A 24,047-nucleotide genomic window follows, 5' to 3' on the forward strand; every position below is an offset into this window, starting at 1 on the left:
CTGCTGTTGCTAAACAGATCAAGGCTCAGCAGGTAAGTACACTTCCTTGCTGCAAAAGTACATTTAGATATCAGCAGTTATTGTTAATAATTAAAAATACAAAATTCGTACTCGTCGTGTTCTGCTTTATCCGGGACCGGGTCGCAGGGCAGCAGACTCAGCAGAGATAACCAGACGTCCCTCTCCCCAGACACCACTTCCAGCTCCTCCAGGGGGAGCCCAAGGCGTTCCCAGGCCAGCCGAGAGACATAGTCCCTCCAGCGTGTCCTGGGCCTCCTCCAGGTGGGACGTGCCTGGAACACCTCCCAAGGAAGGCGTCCAGGAGGCATCCGGTATAGATGCCCGAGCCACCTCAACTGGCTCCTCTCGATGTGGAGGAGCAGCGGCTCTACTCCGAGCTCCTACTGGATGCCCGAGCTCCTCACCCTATCTCTAAGGGAGTGCCCGGCCACCCTACGGAGGAAGCTCATTTCAGCCGCTTGTATCCGGGATCTCGTTCTTTTGATCATGATCCAAAGTTCATGGCCATAGGTGAGGGTAGGAACGTAGACCGACCGGTAAATCGAGGGCTTCGCATTTCAGCTCAGCTCTCTCTTCACCACAATTGGACCGGCGAGTGTCCCCATTACTGCTGCAGCCGCACCGATCCGTCTATCAATCTCCCGCTCCATACTTCCCTCACTCGTGAAAAAGACCCCAAGATACTTGGCTAGAAGGTGCCAGCAGAACCAGGTAATCTGCAAAAAGAAGAGACGAAATCCACTGGTCCCCAAACCAGACCCCCTCCGGCCCTTGGCTGCGTCTAGAAATCCTATTCATAAAAGTTATGAACAGGACTGGGCAAAGGGCAGCCCTGCTGGAGTCCAACAAAACACATGTGGACCGGTTGGGGATGCGTGATGGCAGGATTGAGGAGAACCTTGAAGTACTCCTTCCACCGCCCGATAATGTCCTCAGTTGAGGTCAGCAGCTCCCCACCCCCACTGTAAACAGTGTTGGCAAAGCACTGCTTCCCCCTCCTGAGGCGCCGGACGGTGTGCCAGAATCGCTTCAAGGCCAACCGGTAGTCCCTCTCCATGGCCTCACCGAACTTCTCCCAGGCCGAGGTTTTTGCCTCTGCCACCTCCCGGGCCGCGGCACGCTTGGCCTCACGGTACCCGTCAGCCGCCTCAGGAGTCCCACAAGCCAACCACAGCTGATAGGACTCCTTCTTCAGCTTGACAGCATCCCTTACTGTCCACTACCTGGTGCGGGGATTGCCGCCGCGACTGGCACCGCAGACCTTACGGCCGCAGCAGCATCGACAATACAAAAAAATACAAAACTATTATTATTATTATTATTATTAAAATAAGATAAATTACACATGCATAGCATATATTTAAATAAATGTTTCTCTAAAGATTGTAATATAAAGTTAAAAAAATGACACCAGGTAGCCTCTTCAGATCTTCTGGGTTCCCCTGTGACGTCATAAAAGAGCGCAACAAAATGGCAAAGGAATAGTCTGGAAATGCCGTTTTATTGAAATTATGACCATATATCTCAATTTAAAATATTTTATCAATGTTTTCTTTCCATAAAGGTAATTGGATTTATCATAAAATTTGATGTCAGATGCATTTAAACCCTGGCAGGAAAACCCACAAGTTTATATTGATTTCATGACCTATTAAGATGGATTGTTTTGTTAGACTGTTTATAGACGATTAGGTTATGCATCAGTTGTACTATGTGTTGTCACAATCATACAGTGTTATAATTGTCAGACATTTTATTTTTTTTAGTAAAACATCATTCATATTTAGTCACACGCACTTTCATTTGGTCTCACACATACATTCAGTCAGTACCCTGCTGACTGTCACAATGTGGTTTTGGATCGGACCAAAGTGCAGACAAGAGCTCGGCAGGATCATCTTTGTAATTCAAAGATTTATTTAATAAGGTGAAAAACGTAGCAAAATCACTGTAGGTTTCCCAAGGCAAGACGTGGCAAAAAACAAAGCATAATCATGGACGAGAACAAGGTGTGACAAACACAAGGAACCAGCCACGAACAGAGACACCAAACCAACTAATATACTGGGGAAAGACAAAGGCAGGTAATCAAGGGAACTGAGAACAGGTGTGACAAGGAGGCAGAGGAGCAGAAGGAACAGGTGAAACAAATAAACAATAAAGAGAAACATAGACCTAAGCAGAACAATAGACTAAGATAAAATAACCAAAACATAAGAAATCTAGAATAACCAAGAGGTAAAGGAAACAGAGGAACTAGAAGGAACAGAAGAATAACAAGAACCTAAGGCCTAAGCAAAAGGAAACCCTGACTACAAGAAAACAAACACTGATAGAAACAAACTGAGAATGAAGCAGAAGACTAGAATAAAAGTCAACAATAACTCAAGCTGACCTAACAGGAATCAGAACTGGAACACTAGAAACTAAACATAAAGAACTAAGCTAGACAGAACAGAATAAGAACACAGAAAAGGAATAAAGACGAGGAGGAACAGAAAACTGACTAGAAAACCAAGAAGTGTGCAAGGTGAAAAAGAATACCAAACCATAAATAAACACAAAGATATTAAAAGAGGAGCTAACAAATCCAGGAGAACAAAGAACCCTAATACAGAGACTAATCAATAATAGAACCATACAAAGTAATAAGGAAACAACCATAAGGAAACTTAATGATGGAGGAGAACAACAAAACACCAGGAGGCAGTAGAGGGAGCAAAACAAACTAATAAACATAATAGAAACATCTAGACAAAATAAATCACAAGAAAACATAAAACAAAGTCCAAAATGTTCCCCCGTGACACTGACATTCAGTCGGTTGCATACTACTCAGTCGGTTTCTCCGACTCTCATTCGGCCTCGCTCACTGTTTCCTCTGATCTGATTCTGATCTGATTTACGCCCAGCTTTTGGCCGTTTTGGCGCTTCATACCACAGGATCATACACAGGTAATCCAGTATGCCACAGTTTGCTCGGACATGTTCGGAATTCAACGATGCATCATGCATACTGCAACTCAGTCAACACAACCGTGATTCAGCAACGATATTCAGTAATCTTACACTAGAATATGTAGGCGCTTTACTCACCTTGGGATGCCAAAGGCTTGAAAACTGAATTTGAAACTGACAGCTTTCCTGCTTTCTGATTAATTAAGCTAATGATTATGTGACCACTTGATCCTTTAATATATAAAAAAATGTACGAATCAGTTACATCACAGAAAAATGACAAACACTGACGGGGCCCAGCAGAACACTTCACTGCATCACTGCATCAGAAGCGACACTCATACTTGATAGAGGTGACAGGACTTCATGTTCATCTAAATCTCTATCTCCTCATGTTTAGATTCACATAAATGTTGTGGACAGGTGGACAGCGACTTTAGATCTAAATATATTTAGAACTGGGTAAAACCACAAAACCAGAGAGGCACTGTAAGCCTAGTTTCTCTTTACCATGGCTTTAGTGGGTTCCTAAACAGCCTAAAAAGGAATGGTCCGACAACACATTTGAATTTTGGTGTTTTCCAGCTAAATGATTATGAAAAAGAGAAAATAATAATAATTTAGACTTTATTGATCTAAAAATGGAGAAATTATCCTCTGCATTTGACCCATCCCTTAGGGAATAGTGGGCTGCCATTGTGCGGCACCCGGAGAGCATTCAGGGGCAAAGGGTCTTGCTTGGGAAATAATACAAGGAAAACATTTTTTAGACATTAATCTGCAATAAATCACAATTTCTGTAAGATAAAAATTAATATAAATGAATTATTGAATAATTAATCATTTATTTAAATAAACAATTAAAGAGCTTTCAGTTCAGGTCCAACCGGACCACAAGCAATGGGCAAAGAGTCCCTTTCCCAATCTAACTGGTACCAGTACCTGTTGGGAGCCAGCGCTGCATCCCAACAGGTTATAAAACAGTTCTGATAGAAGGAAAATTTAGATAACTAGACTTTAAGAGGGATAGGACTGTCTTCTCCTCATGAAAAAATCAGGCTGAAAGATAACATTATTTATCCTCCAAGTTAGAGTTGAATTTACAGGGTGAATGTATGCATGAAGAGGCAGCAGGATGAAAACTGCAACATGTACCTAGAATTATAGATTAGAGCTAACAAGATAGTGACTGTAAGGACCATCAGTATGACAGACTGGTTCTGCAGCTTCTCCTCACAACCAGACAACAACAACAACAAACAAACAAAAAAAACACAGATAATTACATATGAATGAAATATGACCAATCCTCTCTGGTAGTAATGACTTGGATGCAGGAACACTGAGCATCTGATGTTGATGCACAAACAGTCTGGTGTGTGCTTCTAATCACTGGAAAGGAAAATCCTGCAGTGTGTTTGCAGTCCTGCTGATTTAATCAAAACCCTTCCAGTTGTTTTCTCTTTACTAACGTGTTACACGTCTCTACATGCCTCCACATGTCTCTACATGTTTCTACATGCCTCTACATGCCTCCACATGTTTCTACATGCCTCTACATGCCTCCACATGTCTCTACATGTTTCTACATGCCTCTACATGCCTCCACATGTCTCTACATGCCTCTTCATGTCTCCACGTGTCTCTACATGTCTCTACATGTTTCTACATGCCTCCACATGCTTCTTTATGCCTCTACATGTCTCTACATGTCTCTACATGCCTCTTCATGTCTCCACGTGTCTCTACATGTCTCTACATGTTTCTACATGCCTCCACATGCTTCTTTATGCCTCTACATGTCTCTACATGTCTCTACATGCCTCTTCATGTCTCCACGTGTCTCTACATGTCTCTACATGTTTCTACATGCCTCCACATGCCTCTTTATGCCTCTACATGTCTCTACATGCCTCTTCATGTCTCCACGTGTCTCTACATGTCTCTACGTGTTTCTACATGCCTCCACATGCCTCTTTATGCCTCTACATGTCTCTTCATGTCTCCACGTGTCTCTACATGTCTCTACGTGTTTCTACATGCCTCCACATGCCTCTTTATGCCTCTACATGTCTCTTCATGTCTCCACGTGTCTCTACATGTCTCTACATGTTTCTACATGCCTCCACATGCCTCTTTATGCCTCTACATGTCTCTACATGCCTCTTCATGTCTCCACGTGTCTCTACATGTCTCTACGTGTTTCTACATGCCTCCACATGCCTCTTTATGCCTCTACATGTCTCTAAATGCCTCTTCATGTCTCTTCATGCCTCCACATGCCTTTTAATGCCTCTACATGTTTCTACATGCCTCCACATGTCTCTGCATGTCTCCGCATTCCTCCACGTGTCTCTACATGCCTCTACATGTCTCCAGATGTTCAGATGTTTCTACATGTCTCCAGATGTTTCTACATGTCTCTACATGTCTCCAGATGTTTCTACATGTCTCCAGATGTTTCTACATGTCTTCAGATGTTTCTACATGCCTCTACATGTCTCCAGATGTTTCTACATGTCTCCAGATTTTTCTACATGCCTCTACATGTCTCCAGATGTTTCTACATGTCTCCAGATGTTTCTACATGTCTCCAGATGTTTCTACATGCCTCTACATGTCTCCAGATGTTTCTACATGTTTCTACATGCCTCTACATGTCTCCAGATGTTTCTACATGTCTCCAGATGTTTCTACATGTCTCCAGATGTTTCTACATGCCTCCACTTGTCTCCACATGTCTCCGCATTCCAAAACGTACTAAAATCATCACAGAGCATTGCCAGGAGAACACAGTTTAACATGGTGGTGGCAGAATCATGCAGTGGGCTTACTTTTCCTCAGATTAAGGTGGATGAAAATATAAACAAAGGAACTGAATCAGAAGATGCTTCAGAAGGTCAGCTTAACTCTGTGCTCACATATGCAAGCAGCTTGTTGCAGTTTCTTTATTTATTACTGTGCTTATTATCATGACCTCATATCTTCACACCACAAAAACCTTGTGTTTTAACAGGGGTGTGTAAACCTTTGTGGCTTTATATTTGCTGTCAGTGGGTGACTTTGTCTGATGAAGAATGTGTGAGCTGTTATGAACAAAACGATTAAAGTCTAATGATCTAAAAGATCCTCAGAAAACCTGGGAAGACCTGCTGATCAAGAGCACTTAACAAGTGGATCTTAAAATCAAGAAATACAGGCTGGAGCAGGGCTTTAAAACATCACTTCACCCTTTTAACTGCATTGACCTCAATGTGTTAATCTGTTTGGCATTTCAGGGATATATGATGAAGATCAGAACCAGTAAAGTGGTGGAGAACAGGAAAAAGCTGGAGGAAGGGTAAGAAGTGGGCCGTGCAAACCCAGTTTACCTCCAGTGCTCGAAGGCGCTCAAGCAGAGGATTGCTGTCCTTTGAGTCATCCTCTGAGCCGCCGCCAGCCTCCGGTGAAGATGGTGTCTCCGCCGCCGTGGGACCCTCCAGACTGTCCTGCTGCTTCCACATCTCCTCCAGGAGTTTATCCTGGAATGCCAAGCAAAGATGCATGACCTCAAGATACCAAAACTCTGTTCTGTTGGGCTCCAGGAAAATCTCAGTAGAACTTTAGCAACAAAACTACTGCCTCAAAAAATGCATAAAGAGGACTTTATGGAGAGCGGCGTGGCGCTTGGCGTAGCGGTGGAGCATGCGACCCATATACAGAGGTTTCACCTGTATATGGGTTGACACAGCCATCCCTGGTTCGAGTCCTGATCCCAGCGATCTGTACTGTACCTCTGTTCACCCCACTTCTTGTTTGCCTACTTTCAAATACCAAAAAGTAACGGCCACTCTTAAAAAAAAAAGAGGACTTTATGATTACATTTATACGCATCACTCTGCAAACTTGTTGGCTCCCTGGTAAAGATAGTCTGTCCATGCTATGTTAAACTGATTCATGTTAAACATGAATCATTCGAGATGAGAGAGGCATCAATGAGATACATCTCAGATCCACTAATGATGAGGATTCTTTGTATTGTTGGTGTCACATTAGTTTTAAAGATATGCACACAAAGCTGAGCAGGTTGAAGTGACAAGCATGCTCAGCTTTTATCTTTCTCTTTACAATTATAATGGTTCCAGTAAAAATATGTCATTTAACAGACAATCCACAGTTTCAGCTATACCTTGTATGCCTTCATTAAGTCCAGTGGGTCCACTTTGGGTCCTTCCATTGAGTCCTGGTTCTGTAGAAGTGATCGCACAGTCTCCTCCATGCTGTGGTCAAACAGGAAATAGATACACTCGGTAAAATGGGTTTATTGCATTGATCTAAAAAGTTATCAGATGCATTATTTAATATTTCTTTAACTCTATAGTCAGTGGGCAGATATTCAAAAACTTTTCTGTGAGTGGGTGTTGATGGTGACACTTGAATACATTAAGACAACCTGACTGGACTCTAGTGCATTGCTTAATAAACTGCCTCCTACTGGCCAACCAGAAGAAGTTCACCAAAAATGTCAACATGGTGGTGAGAGCCATTACAGGTAGTTTGAAACCATTACAGGTAAAACATAAGAACTACCTTTGTATTGGGAGGAAATTACATTTAATATGCTGAAGAATTAAAGTGGACATTATGCATCACTGGCTTTATTTTAACTTACATTTTAACCACTACAGGGAGTACACATGAAAATACTTCAAGAGAACAGTTTCTGCTGTAAAAATTCAGTTTTGTAATCATTTATTTAGTTATGTTTGGTTACTAAAGCAAAATGTTTTAGTAGAGATTAAATAAATTGTCTGAGTTACAGTTAGTGTACTTTTATATTTTGTTAGGCCAAAATGCAGATAGAGGAACCTGCAGGTAGGTTAGTCAAGCTAGTATTTAGAGCAAGCAAGGTGCAGCTGATAGTGTCTACGAATGTCTTCTAGAAAGAAAAGATTGCAATATTCTACATTTAATGGCTGTTGAGCTGAAAATGTTGAAGAAGCTACAGATGCTGAGGAAGATAAAAATTAAGAAAAAGCTGAGGATCTACCACCTCACATAGCTCCAGGACAGAAATCTAAACTCTAAAATCAGAATTGTCATTACACAGATAAAATGGTGGCAGCTGCCACGGTCACATGCATATAAAGAAAGTATATAAGAAGAAAAATATAATTGAAAAATATAAAAGCTGCATTGCATGTGTACGTTGGATGTGTACGTCTTTAGGAACTTGAAGGAGGTTACCCTCTCCACACGAGCTCTGTTGATGGACAGTGGAGCATGTTCCTCTCTCTGCTTTCTGAAACTAATTACCATCTCTTTGGTCTTTGTAGTGTTCAATTCCAGGTTGTTGATGAAACACCACTCAGCTAGCTCCTGAAGGCCGTCTCATCCAGCCCAACCACAGTGGTGTCCTCTGAGAACTTAATAATGGTGTTCGAGGAGAAGACGGGAGCTCAATTGTATGCGTAGAGGGCATACAGGAGGTGGGTCAGCCCGTAGCCCTGGGGGGAGCCAGTGCTAAGTTTTAGAGTGGAGGAGCAGAGTTGTCCCACCCTCACAACCTCTGGTCGGTTGGACAGGAAGTCTCTGATCAAGAGGCAGATCGATGAGGGAAAGTCCAGGTCACCCAGCTTCTTCACCAGGATGTCAGGGATGATGGCGTTTAATGCGGAGTTGTAATCCACAAACAAGCTAACATAGTTTCCTGGAAGCTCCTGGTTGTTCAGGGCGGTGTGGAGAGTGGTGGCAATAGCATCCTCCGTGGACCGGCTTTGAGGTGCTTTAGTATGAGCCTTTCAATGCATTTCATGACCACAGATGTTTGGGCTACCAGAATGTAGTCATTGAGGTCCGTAATGGCCTAGCTCTAAGGCAACAGAATAATGATGGCTGCCTTCAGGCAAGACGGGATCACAGCCAGTTGCAGGGAGATGTTATAAATCCCAGTCAAGACATCTGCCAACTGGTCTGCACCAGCATGGAGCGCTTTACCCAGTAGTCTGTCCAGTCCTGCAAACATGAGGGAACTCAGAAAGAACCTGTTTCAGTGTGAAATTGTTGCTTTTGTGTCTAAACACAGGCTGTCCACCTGAGTGGATCCTTAAAGATCCTGAATGAGGTTATAACTTATTATTCATTATTTAATACAAAACGGGACCCTAAACTGTCTCTTTTCTCATAATATTCAGAAGAACTGCTGGAGCCGAACTCTCCTGGATCCTTTTTGATCTCCTTTCTGGCTCAGAGGTAATTTGGGAATGATAGCTGACTCGTCTCCTGGTTCGGATTTTGGGTGATAGTGCTCCACCTTTGCTTGCAGATGATTCACTAAATAAAAAGTCAATTAAGGTGATGATTAAGGAGACTGCAGACATTAAGGACAGAAAGAACCACTGTCTGAAGAACCATGTAATGTTTCCAGTCCACTGGTTGCAGAAATGCCTTTGATAATGGAAGCAGAGGTGTAGAACAGAGGGAATATGAAGCTGAGCCTGTTTAAAAGAACATCTTCACGCCTCATGATCTCATACTGACAGCCTAAACAGCACCATGGTTATAATTACACAATCTTTTCTATTTATAGATAATCTGATGTACAGATACCCATAAGAAGACAGAGAGAACAGTGCGTGGACAAATCAGAGCGATGCAGGGAATCAGCAGGTCCAGGTCTGATCCCTCACATTCAGCTCAGACTGCCTCTGACCTCTTTGTCCCTCCCTGTTGGTGGTGGACAGAAGGCATAGCGTTGCTTCTTAGGGGTCAGCCTAGCCTGGGCTCAGGAGCCACAGCTAAAGCACCTGGTCCTGCAGGTAGGTAGTGTGTTTTCCTTCTCCAGGTAAGGTGGCCTGTTTCTTTTGTTCTGGGTTCATCAGGGTCTCTGGATTATTTTTAGTCTGACCCTTGACCCATTGCCAATATGCTATGGTAGACCCTAAGAGGGACTGGCACCCTGGCCAACAATGCCCCTGAAATCATAGGCTTCTCCAACCCTGCCACCATGGGGAGGGTAGATGTGATTCAGCTCATCTAAGTCTGAGGTTCTGGTTCTTAACCAAAGAGAGGTGTAAAATGTCCTCTGGGTCAGACGTGAGACTCTGCTTTAGTTAAAAAATCTTGAGTGAGTGAAGGCAGAATGGAGTGAGAGATGGACTGACCAATCAGAGCTTTATTTGTTGTATCAAGGGTGTTGCTGTGGTCCGTCGTGGAGTAGAAGGAGCTGAGCTGAAGGTAAGGTTCTGGTAGTGTAGTGGTCCAAATATGTTCAAACTCTCCCTTTTGTCATGAAGTAATAATCTTGAGCTATAGTCCTTGATTCAGCTTGTTGTTATTTTGATATTTTAAGACAAGCAGAGGCTCACTTTAGTAAAATTAATGTGGCCAATAACACATGATTATTGAGCAGAATATCCGTTTTTTTTCTTCTTGGTAAAGTTAAGTTGGAAGCCTGACACCTAATGCCTAATGTTAGATAATTATTCAAGTTATCTCCTCCAGTGGTGAACCTGAAGGTCAGTCACTCTCACTTTGTTTCGTACGTTGCCTTGAAAACGTCTTCTTTGGCAGAAAAAACAACTTCATGTTTTTCTAACAAAGGGAAAAGTTCAGAGGGCTCTTTCTATGGTCCAACATAGATGACAGAAAATGGTAAGCAACAGGTGGGGGTCGGAGAGAGCTATTGTCAGCTACAGGGAAACCAGAGAAACCCCCACATTGTATCTCGCTTTTCATCGTAAGAAATTTAAAGTACCAAAAACGACATTGAAATAGTAGAACTATCCTTAAAGTCACAAACTGACCAGCGTCTAAATGTTTGCTTTTATTAATGTCATTTTACCAAAATAGGAGGAATGTGAAGCACTGTTTCTTATAACGCAAAAAATAAAAAAAACCCAGAGAGCAAAGTGTACCGAAGTCAAATTCCTTGTTTGTTGTAAGTACGAACTTGGCAATAAAGCTGATTCGGATTCATCAAAATGTAAAATCAATGACTGGGGCAACGCTTCTTAGTTTCATTTCACTCATGAACGACTAAAAGATGATAATGCTTTTCCATGAAAATCTACATTACTGCAGTGGACTAAGCCCTGATGGTTCATGATTCAAACTGAACCCCTGGTGGTTCCCTAAATGTTACATTTGTCTTCTAAAGCAGCATTTGAGCCTCAATCTGACTCAGGCAATGTGTAATAAAGACTGTAAGTTAACTCATTCTGCAGCCTTGCTCATATCAGGGCAGCTGGTTTTCCGTTTGCATGATCAACGATGACCATTTTTCTCTTAATGTCACAGGCAGTGACATTTCATCCTGGCACTTTAAAGCAGCTTTTTCACTTTTGGATGTGTGCAGAGCAGCAATTAGCACTCGCCTCTGACTGTGAGCACACCACTGGTGTTCTGGCCCAGACTTGGTGCCACTGACCGGAAACAAACTTCATCTAAATGGATAGAGCGGGTCGGATGGTGGAAGACGAAAACACTGAACCCTGTGCAAGCTGGAAAGCTACAGTAGACATCATGGGTTGATCAAAGGTCAGATCTAGCTTGGAGCTCAAGGTTTAATTTCCACTGGAAACACCCACACAGCATGCAGTGTTTCCAACCAACTGTTAAATCCCATTAAATTTAAACTCCAGAAAGAGGACACATAAAAACTATTTAATCTACTTTTTCAGAAAGACAAGCATGTTTGTGTTTTTCCCCACTTTGCTTTTAAGAACAGGAATGGTAAAGAAGAGCTGTGAATAAATGTGAATAAATGCTCAAAGATTATGCTAAAATTAGGCAAAGGCCAAATATTCTCATGCAGAAATAGATACATTTTATCAATCATTTTAAAACCACTTAGCTTTGTTCCTGCGGTTTAAATTTCTTTTAATGAGATGCTAAAACCTGCAAAGGGTTTTTTCTACTTGTTTGAGGCGCAAAGGAACACTCTCCCTCCCCCACCTGTTACAGATAGCTGTCAGTCAGCTGTGTACAATGGGCAAGTGTTTGGAAGTAAAATGACACACTCTTGGCCTGGAGACATGAGTGCCACCTATCAGTCTTTTTAGTATCCCACTATTTTGAAACAAATAAATATCCCATTAACTTGAAGATTGATATGTTGCACAGTTCAAGAAGCAAAATTAAAAATTTAAATGTGTAAAAGCTATGAATGTTGGAAAATATGTTACGTAGTGCAGAAACACTTAGAAACATATCATAAACAAACCCACAGTGCTTCAAAGCTGGGTCAGAGCTTGTATGAGCCACTTCTACAGACTCTGTTCAAACATTTGAATTTATTGGAAATGACCGTCTCTTTTCTCTGAGGGCATTGCTACAGTTCTTTGACATTTTGCTTCAGGCTACGCTTTTTACTCTACGAGTCACACTCATCATGTGCAACATTGTATGAATGAAATGCCTAGTTCCCCTTTAGGTAGTGCTGTGACCCATTTACCTACTTTGGTGAAAATATAACCGCAACAATACCCTTAATAAATAGGGGAGAGTCCTATTACACTCTACTAATATTTAAGTAATGTGCTATCACTATTTATTTACCAAAGAAAGAGATTACCTTCAATAATATGATTATAAAAGTTCGTTAAACTTCCTTAGTTTTGATCTTTTCTACACGTTTTAACTATTCGGAACAGAAAAGATTGAATTACACAGACACATCCTGCAGGTTGCTGTTCCAGAAGGCATTTTAGGAAATAGACCACATCGCTAATTTTGATTGGACGACACAAGTCAGCTCTGGTGAAAGTGACCTATCAGATGTCTTTCGGACAGATAAAATCTATCAGTCTTTTCTGCTTTTATCCTGAGGTTTTGAGCTTTATATACAGGGGTTGGACAATGAAAGTGAAACAGCTGTCATTTTAGTGTGGGAGGTTTCATGGCTAAATTGGACCAGCCTGGTAGCCAGTCTTCATTGATTGCACATTGCACCAGTAAGAGCAGAGTGTGAAGGTTCAATTAGCAGGGTAAGAGCACAGTTTTGCTCAAAATATTGAAATGCACACAACATTATGGGTGACATACCAGAGTTCAAAAGAGGACAAATTGTTGGTGCACGTCTTGCTGGCGCATCTGTGACCAAGACAGCAAGTCTTTGTGATGTATCAAGAGCCACAGTATCCATGGTAATGTCAGCATACCACCAAGAAGGACGAACCACATCCAACAGGATTAACTGTGGACGCAAGAGGAAGCTGTCTGAAAGGGATGTTCGGGTGCTAACCTGGATTGTATCCAAAAAACATAAAACCACGGCTGCCCAAATCACGGCAGAATTAAATGTGCACCTCAACTCTCCTGTTTCCACCAGAACTGTCCATCAGGAGCTCCACAGGGTCAATATACACGGCCGGGCTGCTATAGCCAAACCTTTGGTCACTCATGCCAATGCCAAACGTCGGTTTCAATGGTGCAAGGAGCGCAAATCTTGGGCTGTGGACAATGTGAAACATGTATTGTTCTCTGATGAGTCCACCTTCACTGTTTTCCCCACATCTGGGAGAGTTACGGTGTGGAGAAGCCCCAAAGAAGTGTACCACCCAGACTGTTGCATGCCCAGAGTGAAGCATGGGGGTGGATCAGTGATGGTTTGGGCTGCCATATCATGGCATTCCCTTGGCCCAATACTTGTGCTAGATGGGCCACTGCCAAGGACTACCGAACCATTCTTGGGGACCATGTGCATCCAATGGTTCAAACATTGTATCCTGAAGGCGGTGCCGTGTATCAGGATGACAATGCACCAATACACACAGCAAGACTGGTGAAAGATTGGTTTGATGAACATGAAAGTGAAGTTGAACATCTCCCATGGCCTGCACAGTCACCAGATCTAAATATTATTGAGCCACTTTGGGGTGTTTTGGAGGAGCGAGTCAGGAAACGTTTTCCTCCACCAGTATCACGTAGTGACCTGGCCACTATCCTGCAAGAAGAATGGCTTAAAATCCCTCTGACCACTGTGCAGGACTTGTATATGTCATTCCCAAGATGAATTGATGCTGTATTGGCTGCAAAAGGAGGCCCTACATCATACTAATAAATTATTGTGGTCTAAAACCAGGTGTTTCACTTTCATTGTCCAACCCCTGTATGTATTACCAGTGTGTTCTGGATGCTGGTGTGTTGAAGATGGTACCTGGAGAAGTGCTGCTGCAGTGTCACCATCTGCTGTTCACCCAGCTAAGGCTGCACCCTTTTCTTCTCTCAGCACTCAGATGTTTCACCAGCCTGGGAGTATTATTCTGGATCAGACTTGATGGCGATGCTGTAGGGCAGAGAAGTGAACAGTTAATTTGCTGTACATTTTGCAAAATAAAATCCCCTGGGAAGACTTCAAAGATACTGTACATCTGTTTCCTGTTCTGGAGGGAATGCCTGTGAAAACAATATTTTTCTCTGAACATTTTTAGTCTTGGAAATCCTGCTTGTGATGTTCCAAACGGGTTGAAAGGGTTTTCTTCAGACCATGGAGGGTTATTTTAGTAAAGAGCTTAGAGTCGAGGAAAGGGGAAATTTTCATAAAAAACACCTACTGTTGAAACAGGAAACAAAAACATTAAATACAAGACACAGGGCCTAAGAAATGGATCATCCTTCATCTGATTATCTGCTGTATGCTAGATTTTCAGCTAATAGTTGACAGTATCACAACAGTTGAGCTAAAATACTAGATAAAATAAGCTACTGGTTAAACTAAGCTAAATAACATAAAATAAAATAAGCTCAACTAAACTAAGGTAAACTGAGCTAGGCTAAGCCAAGACAAGCTAAGTTAAAGTAGGCTAAGATAAGATGAACTAAGATAAACAAAGCTAAGCTGACCTAAGCTAGGCTTAGCCAAGACAAGATATGCTAAGCTAAGCTAAGATAAGATAAACAAAGCTAAGCTAAATTAAGATAAGCTAAACTAGGTTTAGCCAAGATCAAAGGTCAGACAATCTAAGTTAAAGTAGGCTAAGATAAGATAAAATAAGATAAACAAGCTAAGCTAAGCTAGGCTTAGCCAAGACAAGCTAATATAAAATAAGCTAAACTAATGCTAAACTAAGCAAAGAGAAACCAGGCTAGACTAAATTTAACTAAGATTAAATAAGATAACTAAGCTAAGAAAAGAAGAGCTAAGCTAAAACAATTTGGGGTTTTTTTTTGCACCACAAAAGGCCTTTACTGTCTCAGAGTAGTCAGACAGGAAGTGTGTTAGAGAGAGGAGGAAGATATGCAACAGAGGTCTCTGGGGTCAGGACCTGAACCCCGTAGATGGGTACGCACCTTGCCGCTACGCCATGTACCCTTTTTGCTATTTTTTTAAACAAAAATAGCTAAAATAAGATTAGCTTCGTAAAGATACAAAAGACAATTTCCAACTAGGATAAGCTAAGAAACAATAATAACGTACAATTCTAATTTTACTCCATTCTCCCCGTTTTGCTCAAAAGTAAATGCTTGAGAATCGTCTAACAGATACAGAATAATTTTCTTTTACTTTAGTAAATTACATTTTTATGAGTTTTCAGCTAATAGCTGTTTATGATTCACCTTGCTGTATCATATTTTCTGTCTGTCAAACTGTTTTCTTTAGTACCTATTCACAGATATTTGAAAAATGTCACAAAGTTTTTGTGACAGATTGCTGCTTAAAAACGAGCAAATTTAATGAAAAATTCATTCTTTATTAGAGTGTTTGTGGACACAGCACCTAACTATCCAACGGTTGGAGGTATAACCTTGGATGGCAGTTTTAACAATTAGAAGAATGTCTGGCTGCTTGGAAGGAAAACCTAAACAAACAATAAGTGATGATCTTTAAGAAAATCAGCTGCTGAAACCTGTTCATGCTTTGTTTTGGTGATGAATATCAGCTTTACTATTGTTGATATTTGCTGTTAGTTTCAGTCAATGATCCCAATAAACTGATAATCCATATGGTAAACCAGGATGTTTTGGACCTGTATTCACAAAGAATCTTGAGAAAAATCTTAGAATCTTATAATTTTCCCTCAGTCAGATAAACATTATTCATGAATCATCTCAGGCCTTCAGAGAGCTCCTAACGTGAGGAGATGTTCAGAGCAGTGAGGAGGACTTTTAGTGAACCTAAGAGTGTCTGAAGCAGAGAAGATGGAGGAAAGACAGAGAGAAAGGAGAGATCTTCTCCTCCAATGAACAACAGTGAATAAATAAAACGCTACCAGCTCCATGGTGCAGAGATCCACCTCCTAAACAGTCGAGTCAATGAGAACAGAAACTTCTAGAACAATCATACAATTATTAATATAGAGATAAGATTAACTTTATCATCCCTCTAGGGGGAAATTAAATGGTTTCAGCAGCAGGACAGGTTAAAGGTCAACCTCTAGTAAGGTGATATTAGGAAGGATCAATAAATAATAGAAACAATAATAAATAACCATGAATAAAAAGTGAACAAAATTACAAACAATACAGTACAGAATTATTTAAATATTTACAGACTGGAAAATGCTTAAAAGATACATTTGTAAAAAACTGGAAAAACTCGATAATAAACATAAATCCAAACTCTAGACAACAGTTTAATAATCTGATTTCCAGAGCAGGAAGATGTAAATGAGGTGAATCTGCTGTATTGTTCATGATGATGTCAGCAGCCTAAATGATCATCTCCAACATCTGTGGAAAAGTTCTCTGGTGCTGCTATCTCCTCTCTAACTTCTGAATGCAGCAGGAACCAGAGCTGCTCACATTCCAGGCTGGTGCTGAAAGCAGAGGGAACGACGCATTGATCTACTGGGAATGTCTGTTGGTTCCCACCGTGATCCCAGAACCAAATCTACCTTTAACACTCCTCTCTTCTCCTCCACCAGCAGGCTCTGCTCCTCTGTTCACTTCGCTTTTCTCCAAACTATAATTTTACCAAACTAAACCTCATTAAACAAGGAGATCAGAGTAAAATGCTGAATTTAATATTAATATGAAGTAGATGCAGCATGAAAACAACCAGCATGGAGAGTAAACATAATAATAAGCAGATCAGAATAATGATGATCATGTAAATAAGCAAACATGTTGATGCTGTGTGACAAATAATTTAATTTTGCTAAGTTTTATCATCATGATTTGAACATTTCTGAATCTAGTCTAAATTCTATCATCGGTTCATTTCTTTCCATTGAGTAAGAGAGCTTTGTTTGGGGTTGTTTGTGTCTTTTAACAACCAATCACAGCTCTTAGTAGACAGCATGTAATTACAGCTGATTGGAAGATTATAATAAAGCCAACCCCTGTGAGCACAGCACTGGGACGTTTCCAGATGTTTTAGGCATTATTTTGGATGTATAAGCTGCAGAAAAGAGATAGACGGCATATCTAGCACAATGATATATTAAATACAGCGAGACTGCATTGCTGAAAGCTAGAGTAAAGAGTAATTATGCTTTATTTGAGTGTTCTGATAGGCCATGACAGTGACAGTTAATCAGTCACCATGAATCTTACTAATAAATGAGTTTTAGTCCCAAAGTGTCCCCTGTGAGCATGATGCAGTCAGTGTTTAAATGGGTGAAGCTAAATTCAGTTGGGAAATAATCCCTGTTATAATGTCAAAAACAAATTTAACATAATGTTCTCCAACATGAAAATAAAAGCAGGAACTCAATCATCCCATGATTCTGCCTTAAATCTAGTTAATAAAATAATAACTTATATATATTTAATGGAAATGTCCACCTGTAAAATCTTTAATTAAATTGGATTTATATGATTGAATCTGAGCTTTTCAGACCTGCTAGGAGGGAACCAACATTTTTCTTACAGATCAGCGCTGCCCCCTGCTGTTTGCAGATTGTCACTTTTTAAACCCAACTTGGAGAACACCGGTTAAATATTACTGTGGGAAAAGGTGAGGACATTTCATCAGAAACTTTTGATAAATAACAAAATGAGAGATTTTTCCTTTAAACTGTTACACAGAATTTATCCTACAAATCAATGCATGATGAAGTATATTAAAACAATAGACCCCAATTGTAAGTTTTGCAAAGAGCATCCAGAAACAATTAGTCATTTATTTTGGAATTATCATGTCACAAATAAATTTTGGTAGGAATGTAACAACTTTATAATTTGCAGTATTGATGCTATGGTTTCACTGAGGTATGAGCATATTATTTTTGGTTTTCATGGAAAGAATACTAATACAGAAGATTGCGATTAATCTAATTATAATATTTGTCTTCATCATCTTCACATTTTTGTCTGGTTTTGGTTAAGGAAACTGAAATATATTTAACTTATATTTATTTGTAAGAGTACGAACAAAAAAGCTACAAAAATATTTGAATGTAGTAGGTCAATTACTATGTTCAATTTGTCATAATGTGGCTTTTATTTTCTGTGCCAACTGTATTCATTGTAGAAGCCTATCCCCCCAGCATACTTTGTCACATGTTCTGTGTACTATGTCTTGTTATATCTTTGTATTTGTAAGCAAAGATTTTTTTCAATAAAAAAAAAAAAAACAATCACCGGTCAAATAAAGGAAACAGGATTTGAGTTTGGTGTATAAATGTCCAGACTTTAATTTAAAGACAACTCTTCACAATAATCTAGTTTAGCTGCTCATAAACAAACCTTGTGTACTAGTTTCAAAAGTTGTTTCTCTTTAATATATCTTGACCACATCATAAATGTCACAGGATTTGAAAGACTTTAAAAGGTAGTGATTTTAAAGAATTGGGCATTAAGCTCCACATTATGCATCTCAGTCTCCCACAGTTTCTGGGGTAGCTTTCTGTCTGTGTTTTAATGAATTAAAGGATATTTCTCTGAGGATCTGTCACATGTTAATGAGCACAAAACACCTGATCTGCAGATAATTAATAGTGGTTTGATATTTAACCTCCTAGGACCTGGCATTCACATATGTGAACATCACATTTTGGGTTGTCTAGACCACAAAACTAAAGTTTGCTCTACAAGGATACAAGGTCGTTATACTGCCATCTAGTGGAGGCAGAAGAGTATAACATATTACAGATATTGGATTATAATATTAGATTCATGATGGCTGACAACACATGCAGAAGTTCAGATGGCAACTACTTCGATCAGGTAAAAAATTCAAACAAATGTCATGGTTGATTCTTGTTCAGATATGTATAAAAGGGCACAATGTTTCTTACAGAAATAAAATGTTGCACAAGTTAGTAACTAATGATTTACCATGTTGCTAAACATGAAGTACACACGTGAACAGAGGGACTTGGTTTTGATAGTTTTGTCTATAATGTCCACAAATATGGACAGAAGGAGCTAGTTTTGTTGAAAATGTTTATATGTAATCAGAAATGCTAGCAATAAAATGTGAAGATGAAATTGTATTTTGTGATGATTTTATTGGAAAACAATAGTTTACTACAGTAAAAGCAGTTATAGCATGTTTTATACATAAATCTACATAGATTGTCTTTTGTTTTTCGCATGATGTTTTCTTCCAGTGGGTTATTCTCTGGAAAAAGTAATGGAGTTACTGGATTTAATTGATGGAGACAACTGAGAGGTGAAAGATTTATCAGACATTGATGGTCCCGCGGAGGATCCTGAATGGATTCTTAATTTCAACTCCTGCAACAGGAGCCAAGCATTAGTGATAAGCTAAACTGGCAAGAACTGGGTACACACTCAACACATCAACTGACAAAATCATTTTTTGGTGCCTGTATTTTGATGTCTTGCGCACCGTATCCAACAATCAGGATGTACTGGATGGTCCAAAGCCTTGAGATTCCCTGCCATCACTGAAAAGTTCACACGTGACAGATTCTTCAGACTGAGGCGATCACACATGATGATGATGTTCCAGAGGATCTCAGAGAGAGTGATAAATTCTGGAAGGTGAGGCCATTTCTGAACCGCATTCTGAAAGGCTGCAAATCTCAAGTATCGACCACAATGCATTTCCATTGATGAGCAGATGATTCCATTCACAGGAGCTTGTCCATGCCGACAATATCTTCCAATGAAACCAAATCCAGTTGGCATGAAAAATTTTGGATGTGCAACAGCAGACGGTATTGTTCTGGACTTTGAAATTTATCAAGGTGCAGATGCACTCCTTGAGCAGGTTGAACAACCAGGGGATCTGGGTTTGGGAGGCTTGGTGATAGATCGTCTGTCTCAAACTCTGCATCCTAATACAAACATTTACTGTGATCGGTTCTTCACATCTATCAAAGTTATGGAACACATGATGAAGAAGCCGATGTATGTAACTGGTACAGTTATGAAGAATCGGGTCGCTGCAGCAGTACAGAAGCTACCAACTGACAAAAGAATGAAAAAGGATGGAAGAGGTACCTCAGCACAAGTTACCACTGAGGATGGAAAGATTTGTGTGGTGAAATGGTATGACAATAAACCAGTGTTGATGATGTCTTCTGTTCATGCTAGAGAGCCAGAAGACAACTGCCAGAGATGGGACAAAAAGCTGAAACGATACGTGACCAAGTATTGTCTGTGAATACAACTGCAAGATGGGCGGAGTTGACCTTGCTGATAAAATGATGAGTTACTATCGCATGAGTGGCTTTACAAAGAAACGGACGCTCCGTGTACTAATGCACTTTACGGACCTGGCTTAAACCAACAGCTGGCTACTGTACTGCAAAGACCTCACTGTATGTGGCACACCAAAGAAGAACATCATGCAGTTTCTTGAATTTTGTATGGAAATGGCTATGACCTTCTTGGGTTAGCATGGCAATGACAACTGACTTTTCAGAGTGGGAAGATGACCCAGATGTTTTAGTCCATTAGACATTAATGGTCAGAACTAAAAAGGTGTGTGAACAAGGGGTTCCGCCAACCTGACCCAGTTACACCGGTTCTGTCAGAAGGAATGGACCAAAATTCCAGCAAACTATTGAGAGAATCTTGCGGAACATCTCCCAGAACATCTGACCCAAATTAGTCAGTTTAAAATGTGACTCTGTAACATACTGAGGAGATGGGTTGATACTTCTGGACTGAAACAAATTCAGTCAGTCAGTCAGTCATTTTCTACCGCTTATTCCATAATGGGTCACGGGGGAGCCGGTGCCTATCTCCAGCAGTCTATGGGCGAAAGGCAGGGTACACCCTGGACAGGTGAAACAAATTCATACAAATCTTTATCTAACATTTAGCAAATAGATATCATTCAGTCAATCCTAACTGAGCTTAAATATTAAACGTTTAGTCTGATTTAACCTCTGATTGAGAGAAATGTCTTTTTATACAGTTTATGTACATATCTGGTTTTAACTCTGAAAACTGGTGTTACACACCGTTTTAATCAGGGTTGCTAAACTATATCAATCAAAGATCATCTGAGCAAAAACAGAAAGCAGGTTTCAAACAATGGCTTAATTTATTAAGGGAACAAATCCACCCAAATCAATGTGACCCTGTGTGAAAATACAATTGCCTCCCCATTAGGGTCATATTTTTGGTTCAGTTTCACTAACCATTACCCAGACCTGATTACTGTCTAACCTGTGGAACCAAAAAATTAATAATTCAATTTCAGTTAAATTCAGTTTAGTGTATAGCACCAATTTACTGCACGTTGTCTCAAGACACTTTACAAAGTGAATTCAATTGAATCATCAAGATTTCTAGCCAGGTTCATACATTCAAATTGATCATAACTATCAAACAGTTCAGTCGGATTCAGATTATTATTCAAATAGGTTAAAAGTTTTTCTATCTTAAGGAAACCCAGCAGATTGCATCCAGTCAGTGACTTGTAGATTTCACTCCTCCTGGATGAGCATGTAGAGACAGTGGACAGTCACTGGTGTTGACTTTGCAGCATAACTACAGAGATAGTTCAGGATAAACTAAGCCACTCTAACTATAAGCTTTATCAAAAAGGAAAGTTTTAAGCCTAGCCTTAAAAGTAGACAGGGTGTCTGCCTCACGGACTAAAACTGGGAGCTGGTTCCACAGGAGAGGAGCCTGATAACTAAAGGATCTGCCTCCCATTCTACTTCTAGAGACTCTAGGAACCACCAGTAAACCTGCAGTCTGAGAACAAAGTGCTCTGTTAGGAACATATGGACCTATGAACATATGTGTTTTCAATAAACTTCAACTAAACTGTCCTTGTTTTCTAAGTGTCTCTGTATGTGGGTTAAATCAGCAATAAAAAACATGACAGAATCAATCTGTCACAAATCAGATCACTAACTAGCAAAGTCTTTGAAGAGAGAGATCTTATGTTCAGTAAACCACATTTAATTGTTTTATTTTTCTTTTTAGTCTAAGTTGTGTTTATTTTTATGAGATTTTCCTGATTTCCTCCTTTTAGATTATTTTAAAATCTATTCCATTTTGGTCGTGGGCGAGACACTGTCTTAATACGGTAATGGGTGGGTAGCAGTACAGAAGCTGCAGAGAAGAGTGTTAAACTACGACCCTGCTTCCTGGTCTGAACTCTGGGTTGTCAGAGTTCTGGAGAACTAATAAATTCATCCAGATTTCAGCATGAAGTAGGCTTAAACATCTCATAGAGCAACACATCATGTCCCGACCTAAAAACATCAAGCACGTATTAGAAACAAAGTCTTTGACATCTGTCAGTCAGGATAGCAGTTTCTAAGGCTTTGGGTCTCCAGAGAACCTCAGTGAGAACCATTATCCACAAATGGAGAGTACATGGAACAGTGGAGTACCTTCCCAGGAGTGGCTGGCCTACAAGAATTACTCCAGGAGCTCATCGACGACTCATCTGAGGTCAAAAAGGAAATCAGAACATCTAAACTCTGCAAGCCTCACTGCCTCAATTAAGGTCAGAGGTCATGATCCAACAATGAGAACGAGAGATTGGGGAGGAAAAAAGGCCTCCAGATCTGATGAGATGCTGTGGCATGACCTTAAACATACTCAAAAAATCCTCCAATGTGTCTGAAAAGAGTTCTGCAAACCCGCATGGTTCTAAATTCCTTCAGAGGACCCAAGAAACCCACCATCCTAGGATTAAATGACTACAGGCCTGTAGTCCTGACGTCTGTGGTCATGAAATCCTTTGAGCTTCTGGTGTTGAAGCACCTGAAAGACATCACAGGTCCCCTGCTGGACCTCCTGCAGTTTTCTTACTGAGCAAACAGGTCGGCAGATGATGCTGTTAACTTAGGTCTACACTTCATCCTGCAACACCTCGACCACCCAGGGACGTACGCCAGGATCCTGTTTGTAGACTTCAGCTCGGCCTTCAACACCATCATACCAGACATCCTCCACCAGAAGCTCACACAGCTCAACATCCCAGCCTCCACCTGTCAGTGGATCACCAGCTTCCTGAAGGACCGACAGCAGCAGGTGAGACTGGGGAGCATCTTCTCCCACACAAGAACCATCAGCACCGGCGCCCCCCAGGGGTGTGTTCTCTCCCCACTCCTCTTTTCCCTGTACACTAATAACTGGACCTCAGCGGACACTAGGAACCGCTGAGGTCCCTAGTGTCCTAGGAACCACCATTTCTCTGGAGCTGAGATGGTCCTCCCACATAGACACTGTTCGAAAGAAGGTCCAGCAGAGACTGTACTTCCTGAGGCAACTCAAGAAGTTCAACCTTCCTCAGGAGCTGTTGGTCATCTTCTACACTGCCATCATTCAGTCTGTCCTGTCTTCATCCATCTCAGTGTGGTTTGGATCATCCACCAAACAGGACAGGTCCAGACTGCAACGAATAATCAGGAATGCAGAGAGAATAATCAGAGCTGACCTTCCCTCCATCCAGGACTTATACAGGTCAAGGGTCAGGAAAAGGGCAGCTAACATCTCTGCAGACCCCACACATTCTGCACATAAACTGTTTAGGCTTTGACCTTCAGGTGGCGCTACAGAGCACTGTGTACTAAAACCAGCCTCCACAGAGACAGTTTCTTCCTCCAGGCTGTTTCTCTGATGAACTCTTGACAGTCAGAGCTCCAGAACAACACCATGCTTACTTGGACTGATCCCACATTATATTCTATTTTTTTAACATATTTTTTGTGGCACTAGAGGCTTTTATTCTTTCATTTTTTGATAGTACGTAGACAGGTAAG

General features: G+C 40.8%; 1 protein-coding gene across 4 annotated transcripts in view; it reads right to left on the bottom strand.

Moving 5' to 3' along the window:
• The window catches only part of LOC124871765 (nck-associated protein 5-like), a 75,570-nt gene that overhangs the window by 33,982 nt on the left and 17,541 nt on the right, over positions 1–24,047 (bottom strand). For all 4 annotated transcript variants that reach the window (XR_007039108.1, XM_047371303.1, XM_047371302.1 and 1 more), the window contains exons 2-4: positions 14,117–14,245; positions 7,148–7,238; positions 6,351–6,500 (exon numbers count right to left, since the gene is read on the bottom strand). Coding sequence is in view for 3 of the 4 variants with exons in the window: in XM_047371303.1 (XP_047227259.1) it covers positions 6,351–6,500; positions 7,148–7,238; positions 14,117–14,145 (270 nt within the window). In the remaining variant the exon portion in view is untranslated. The remainder of the gene's footprint in view (positions 1–6,350; positions 6,501–7,147; positions 7,239–14,116; positions 14,246–24,047) is intronic.

Source organism: Girardinichthys multiradiatus, chromosome 7 (assembly GCF_021462225.1).
Source record: "Girardinichthys multiradiatus isolate DD_20200921_A chromosome 7, DD_fGirMul_XY1, whole genome shotgun sequence".
NCBI classification, from domain to species: domain Eukaryota; kingdom Metazoa; phylum Chordata; class Actinopteri; order Cyprinodontiformes; family Goodeidae; genus Girardinichthys; species Girardinichthys multiradiatus.